This window comes from Populus alba, chromosome 7 (assembly GCF_005239225.2).
Source record: "Populus alba chromosome 7, ASM523922v2, whole genome shotgun sequence".
NCBI lineage: Eukaryota > Viridiplantae > Streptophyta > Magnoliopsida > Malpighiales > Salicaceae > Populus > Populus alba.
The window spans coordinates 8,127,179-8,134,619 of NC_133290.1; the positions used below are offsets into that span (position 1 = coordinate 8,127,179).

The 7,441-nt window shown below is 32.2% G+C and overlaps 1 protein-coding gene across 1 annotated transcript; it reads left to right on the top strand.

Moving 5' to 3' along the window:
- The first annotated feature begins 2,508 nt into the window (after positions 1-2,508).
- On the top strand, positions 2,509-6,213 carry LOC118030567 (uncharacterized). Its single transcript, XM_035034721.2, has 7 exons — positions 2,509-2,752; positions 3,249-3,381; positions 4,175-4,278; positions 4,355-4,526; positions 4,787-4,927; positions 5,062-5,150; positions 5,244-6,213. Exons 1-7 carry the CDS (start codon positions 2,661-2,663, stop codon positions 5,983-5,985), a joined length of 1,473 nt encoding a protein of 490 aa, XP_034890612.1. The 5' UTR covers positions 2,509-2,660; the 3' UTR covers positions 5,986-6,213.
- The last annotated feature ends 1,228 nt before the right edge of the window (positions 6,214-7,441 follow it).

Here is a 7,441-nt window from a genome sequence, read left to right on the forward strand (position 1 = left end):
ATTTAAGTCAACCAATTAAATTTACAATCTAACTCGTGAGATCATGATAAATTATAAAAAGAAAATAAATAAATAAAATTTCACTTTCAACTAATTTAATATTGAAGATTGAATTCAACAAAAAAAATTAAATCTATAAAATTGATATATAACCTAATTGAAAAAAAAAACTACAAAAGACAATTTGTAAAACAATTTAATATTAAAAAAAAACTGAAAAACAAACTAAAATAAAAAATTAGATCGTTGAAGAGTGAAATAAGTTTTATTTCATGTACTATTTTTTTAAAACAACACAATGTCAGTTTTAGAGTGTTTATAAACTTCTTACATGGCCCCATGTGCCATTAAAGAGAGCTAAAAGGAAGCTTATTTTCTTCATCCCAAGGCCTCACATATGTGCTCCGACACTATATCTCAATTATTATTTAATTTTAATATTTTTAAAAAATTGATGAATATTCAATTAACATAAAATTTATGTTTTATGATATTCATTATTACAAAAAAAATTTTTTCATAATGTACAAAATACTAAGGCTTTTTTTAATATTTTATTTTAAATTTGGTTTTAAAACCATAATGAATCTTTATTTAGTGTTAAACAGTGCTTGCAATTACAAAATATCTTAACATTGAGTTGGTTTTTGGTTTTGTAAGTGTTTTATTTTTTTTATCGTATTATTAAATAAAAAATAATCTTAAAAAGCATAAAATTAGTAAATACAGTTGAGTCCAAAATCAGGATAGCAGATTGATAAGTTAACCAAAGTTATTAAATCTAGTGGAGTTCATAACTGAGGTCGCAGGTTTGATAGATCAAACCGAGTTAATTTTTTTAAAACTGATTTTTTTTTTAATTTCATCCTCTAATATTGGATTAATTGGTAATTGAGCTTTATAATTTGTTTTGCTTTATTTTCTATAGTATTATCTCAATTTTAAACAAATATTCTAGCATTGGATTAGTGCTTGCTTTTGCTAATGTCTATTTTTTTTTATCATATAATTAAAGAAAAAATAGTTTCACAAAAAAAAAGTTATTAAACTTATTAAACTTATTAGAATCTATGATTCTAATCATAGGTTTGACTAGTTAAACCATAATAATTCGGGTTAATCTAATAGATTATCATCTAATTGTTTTAAAAGAAAAGATATTATCTTGAATATTTTTTACAAGTCGAATTATATTTTAACCATTTGTTAGGGTTGTTTTTAAAATTGTAAAGTTAATTAGGTTGTATTAGAATAACTTCTATATAATTTAATTTAGAATTCAAATTAAATAAAAAAATCAGGTATGAGAGATTTTAATATTAAACTGATATGCCATGTTTGATACCATTGCCAAATTGTTGCTTATAATCTAAACATATTTTTTATATTAAAAAAAAAAAAAAAAAAAAAAGTGATCTTCCCTGCATAAGCTACTTGTCGAGGCAAAAACTAAAACATAGCGGGTGACCTTTCTTTTCTACTTTCGAAATCGCATAGCGTAACACAGAAAACATGTTTTGTGGGTATACATGAACATGCATGGATTCATTGTTAGTCACCCACTAGACAAGAGTCCCTTGGTAGTAAGAAAATATAAAATAAAATTGAAGCAATTCAAGTAAAATTGTGGAGCTAGAGCCATGTGATCAGCTGACAAATCAGGTGGCATTTTTTGGGAACACTTCACGCGTTATTAAGCAGATAAAATTTAGCAAGAAAAATTAGATTTAGAGGAAGACAAGTGAAAAATGTGCCAGATGAACTCCGCGATCAAACAAAACCTAAGAGAAGGCATTTTTACTGTACATCCAAAGAGGGGAAAAAAACACTATAGGTTAAAACGATATTTCTTCTTATTTTTATTCTTTAAGTTTTATCTACTTCATTAATTAATTTTTAAAATTTTATTATTTTATATATTTTAACTAGAAATTAGATTTGACAATTTATTTTAATTTACTTTCTATATAATTACTATGATATTAAAAACAAATTATGAAATTGAGTGAGTTGAATTACTTGAAAAAAAACAATTTGAGGGCCAAAATCAACATGAAACAGATTTTTGATTTGTAACATAGTTAATTTAGGGTAAAATTCGGTCAAAATTAAAATAAAAAACATATTTATTTTTTAAAAAATAACAATAATATTATTCTGAATTTTTTTTTTTTAAAAAAAATATTGGTTTTACCCTTCCCATCCATGTCCTTGTTATGTTTTGACTCAGTTTTTAAACTATAATAATTAATTTTATCTTTACATGTTTTAATTAATTATAAAATTAAATTTTTTTAAATGAATATTTTAAAAACATAAAATAAAAAATATTATATAAGAAAACATTATAAGTTTAAAATCATAGAAATTCTTCAAAATACAATGGAGAGGCGAATTAAACGTTACCTGGGATTCCTCAAAGTGGGACCCTTGAAATTGCCACGTTCTCACTTACCATAACGGCTAGTTTTCCATCGTAACCCACCACACACCAGTCTTTCAAGTATCTGAGTCATTTGATCATGATCAAGATCCATGAAGTAAACAAAAATATTTCTAAAATCAAACAGACCGTTGCTTTCCCTTTAGAAAAAAAAAAATCCTGTCTTTAATTCTCTTTGCTTTATCTTCTGAGGAATCATCACAAGACAGAGAGAGCCATGACTGCTAGCAGTGTAGTCACTTCTCACACCAAGAAATTCATGAAGCTCACTATCTCAATCTTTTGTCCACGCTTCAACTCTTCAAAATGGTATATTTCTTCTTGAAAGCCCTTTATTTATTTTTCAAGAAAAGAGAAGTGTTGCTATTTACAGTGGGAATTTTTATGATTTTTTTTTTTGTTCACTGAAGTTTTTGTTATGAATCCAGATGCTAGTTTGTGTACAAAATGGAATATTCGTTATACACTTACAAACCCCTTGTTTATTTCCCAAGAAAAATAATGTTTTTACACTCAAGTTTGAATTTTTTTTATGTTATTTATTTTCTTCTGGTCATTTTGTGATGAACCCAGATACCAATTTCTTGTTTCCTTTGTGGTGTTCGAGTAAAACATGGAGCATTTTGAAATAAACTGAAAACCCTTTTTGTGTGGTTGCCAAGAATTTTTTTGATATTTTTAAAAGTTAGAATCTTTGATAGGTTTGTGTATAGTTTTTGGTTCTTTTGTTATGAACCTAGATGCTGATTTGTTATTTTGTTATGTGGGCCTTTTGGAAAATTTGGAATGGTGGGGGTTGTAACAGTAAAACAGCGGCTAAAATGGCAGTGGCCAGGATAAAGTTGTTGAGGAATAAGAGAGAGGCAGTGATGAGGCAAATGAGGAGAGACATCGCCTTGCTTTTACAATCTGGTCAAGATGCTACTGCTCGTATCCGGGTATTTAAAAAATGCTGCCTTTGTTTCTTTATCATATACTGGGTTATATAGTACAAGTCTGTGTTTTCCTGTTTATTCTTTGTAACTTGTGATGATGGGGGGTTGAATTCAAGGGGTGAATCAATGTTTTTTTGAAATTACATTTGAATATGGAGCACAATGTGTTTTGTAAAATATTTATATTCTAGTTTCAAGTGGCTCATAATCCAATCCCATCACTTCTTTTGCGGTTGCTATTATGAAGTCCGGAGTAAATTGAAGCTATCAGGGCCTGTCTAGTTTCGGTTTCCATGTAATATCTAATAAAAAACCGTTCCTTTTAGCAAAATCTAGCTTGGAGTTTCAATTACTAGTTGCAAATGTTTATAGTATTTGTTCTTGATGTAAATGTTTCTGAAGTAGAAATCATGCAAAAGAAAATTCTGTTTGATAGGCTTGGATTACAATTTCTATCGATTTGAATCCAATCTGACAGTAGTTTGATTTGTAATTAAGAGCATGGATGAATCAAATTGATTTGCAAATAACATTGAGCTTATTCTTGTTTTAGGAGACCTGTAATCAGACTTTTTCTTGATGGCAGAATGGTTTCCAAAAGTTGATGTCTACATTTTCATGTTATTCTAGGCTTGATACCCTCTTTCCGTTTTATATCTTTATTCATCGATTCTGTGATCCAATATGGGATTTGAACATAGGTATTGACAAAGTTTTCCAGGGTATTAGATTCCTTGCAATATGATTATATATTAAGATAACTCGTAAATGAGTTTCTGTGTTCATGGTTTGGTAGGTTGAGCATGTGATAAGAGAGCAGAATGTTTTGGCTGCAAATGAGTTCATTGAGCTCTTCTGTGAGTTGGTTGTTTCTAGACTTTCAATCATTGCAAAGCGAAGGTGAGAGCAATATAGAATACTGTGATTGCACGTCATGGATGAAGTATAAGTTCTGATGTTTCTTCGACATATTCAGGGAATGCCCAGCTGACCTGAAAGAAGGGATTGCTAGTTTAATATTTGCATCTCCAAGGTGCTCTGAAATTCCAGAATTGGTAGCACTCAGGAAGATTTTTGAGAAGAAGTATGGGAAGGATTTTGTGTCCGCGGCTACTGATCTGCGACCTAACAGTGGTGTAAATCGCATGGTAAGCACTCTCTCTTGCTGTTATCGCAGTCATTTCATCTGAAAATTTGTTTTATATCTGTCCTTTTACAAGTTGAAATTCAATTGATCATTACTAGTTAATTGCTGCGGAGGCATTATCATTTTTTTTTCACCGATTAGCTTATATGTGGTGGCATAGAACTACTGGATCTTTTATATTATTTTTAAGGTTTACGTTCTTTGGAACTTCCCAAATTGGTATTAAAGAAAACCTTAATTAAGTGACTTCTTTCGTATTAGTTAATCGACAAGCTTTCTGTTAGAACTCCAACTGGTGAAGTGAAGCTGAAAGTCATGAAGGAAATTGCCAAAGAACATCAGATTGAATGGGATACTACAGAATCTGAGAAGGAGCTTCTCAAGGCTCCAGAGGAGATGATTGTGAGTTCCTCTCTCTCTCTCTCTCTCTCTCTCTCTCTCTCTCTCTCTCTCTCACACACACACACACACACACACACACACAAGAAGCTCAACTTGCTGTTTCTTATAAAAATCTGACTGCTCTTTTTCATCAGGAGGGACCACACACTTTTGTTAGTGCCTCCAGTTTACCCATAAGGAGAGCTCCATTCCAATCTGTTGAGCCAAATCAACCAATTGCTAGGTAGGTCTTTAATTTGTTTCCTCTATTTCTATTAATGATTTAAATGTTGAAGAATTATAATGGTTGTTTCAATGTGTTTTCTGGTTTACCCAGGTCAACCAATGAGGGAGAAACGGGCAACATGCATTTTGAAGACACTGTGTCCGCTGCTCAAGCAGCTGCAGAATCTGCGAAGCAAGCAATTGCAGCTGCCCAAGCTGCTGCTTATCTAGCCAACAATGGCCTGAATCAGGTCTCTTCAGTGCCTGGTTTGGATCACAAGTTGAATACTTCTAACATCAATCATGGATTAGGAATGCTTTCTGGCAATTCAACAGGCCTTTCCATGCCAAATTATTCCCAGATCAACTATCAGAGGATGGATCATTATTCTGATGGTCCAGGGAGAATGTACGAGTCCCAAAATTTTGATAGATCTCACTATCCAGGCAACGAAGGAACAAGACCAATCCAGACAGACAGCAAACATGTCAATAGGAGGAGACACAGCTACAATGTGACGATGCCAAAGCAGATGGATGGTCAAAATGTCTCCCGGAGACACAGTTACAATGAGGTGAGGCCAGTGCAGATGGATGGTGAGAACATTTCCAGGAGACAGAGCTACAATTCTAGTTCTCCACATTCAGATATTAAGTTCGATGAATCAGACTGTGATGAAGAGATTGAAACAGAAGAACCACCTGCTGGTGTTTATCCACCACCTGAGCGCTGTCCACCGCCAGTGCCTTCATCTCATGTTAATCTGGACCCTGTTGCCCGAGTTCACCCGAAATTACCCGATTATGATGAACTTGCTGCCCGTTTTGAAGCTCTAAAATATCGCAAGTCATAAACCTGGAGTCCAGAGTCACTGTAGTTTTGTTTTCTTTTACAAGTCCTATGCCGTATACTCTAGATAATAAATACTATATACTACATAAATTCGTTTTCTGTAATATTTACGATAGGAAATCATCAGGTTCATTGATTTTTGTGTGTAATTTCAATTTCATCACATCCTAAAAACTAAATCATACATTGAGCATGTAAAAGCGTGAGCAGCACCCTTGGGATTTGTTTATTTCATATACCACAGATACTAACACTACATACATACAACTATCTTTAGCATGAGCACTCTTCATATTATTTGTGTATTGCATGGCAAGAACACGAGCACACTTGAGATTGTCCTAAGTTGTGATTGGGGGAAGATGGAGCTAGGGTAATCCAGGAATGGTGAGCATCCTAAAGAGCAATGGAACACCAGGGATTACTACTCAAAATTAAAGGATAGGCAACAGGAAAACATGGAAGCTTCTTTTCGGAGATGGCATTCAGCAATAAAATGCAACACTCCTGTTGTTAGCACAAAGGACAGAGATTCTAGGAATATTGATGAGAAGAAAATGTAAGAGCAGAATAAAACTAAAATAACCTGCCCTTTTCTTCAGTCAGGGTAATGTTTATGTTTGAGACGTCAAAATTGTCAAGAATAAAACTAAAATAACCCCCCACCTTGAATGCTTAGGGTCCCTCCTTCCCAGAGTTTCCATATTGTGTCTTTTTCATAGAATTGCCCTTACCCCAAGAGGGTTCTGTTGAGCGCTTCAAAGAGATGAAGGGCAGCAGCTCCCATTAGAATTTCATCTTCAAAATATCTTTAACATGTAATATTAACATAACTTAAATAAATAAATAATTAATCTTAAATAATTTTTGTTTGATATATTGTGGTGAAACTCAAAGATATCTGAAAGCTTTTTTTTAGTATTTATAAAGTTAAAAGTTAAAAATAAATCCAAAAAACCCGAGATTTTAAAGGAAAAAGATTCTAAATAAAATGAGTTTTGGGTTTAAATTCATTCAAGCTATAAGACTGTACTTAGATTTGGATTCATTGTAAAATAATTTATTGAGCCATAAAAAGTTATCTTTTATCAACTAAAACTTAGATTTAGGTTTTATTCATGAATAATTATTTCTCATAATCTAGAATTTAGATCAGTCCTTGTAAAGATAATTAAGCAATATTTTATTGTTTCGTTTTAACTTGTTTACCGAATCAAGAAATTGCAACAAATACTACACTGCCTTCCACACGTATTGGAGTCCAAGCTCGTATCCTCCCCTTTTTCCTTCACTTATCAAGCTGGTAAGCCAGTAACTGAACTCATTTTTTTGGTTTATCAGCTCAACCTCTTCGTGTAAGCTCATGGTGTTTCTTGCTTTCTTTTATAGATTGGTTGCAGGTTTTGGGGTATGATCAGTTTGGTATTATCATTTGTGAGGGAGCTCGATACCCTTTG

Coding starts and splice junctions, on each gene's coding strand:
- LOC118030567 (XM_035034721.2), top strand. CDS start 2,661: ATGACTGCTAGCAGTGTAGTCACTTCTCACACCAAGAAATTCATGAAG. Junction 3,382..4,174: donor ATGCTACTGCTCGTATCCGG/GTATTTAAAAAA, acceptor ATGGTTTGGTAG/GTTGAGCATGTGATAAGAGA. Junction 4,279..4,354: donor TCAATCATTGCAAAGCGAAG/GTGAGAGCAATA, acceptor CGACATATTCAG/GGAATGCCCAGCTGACCTGA.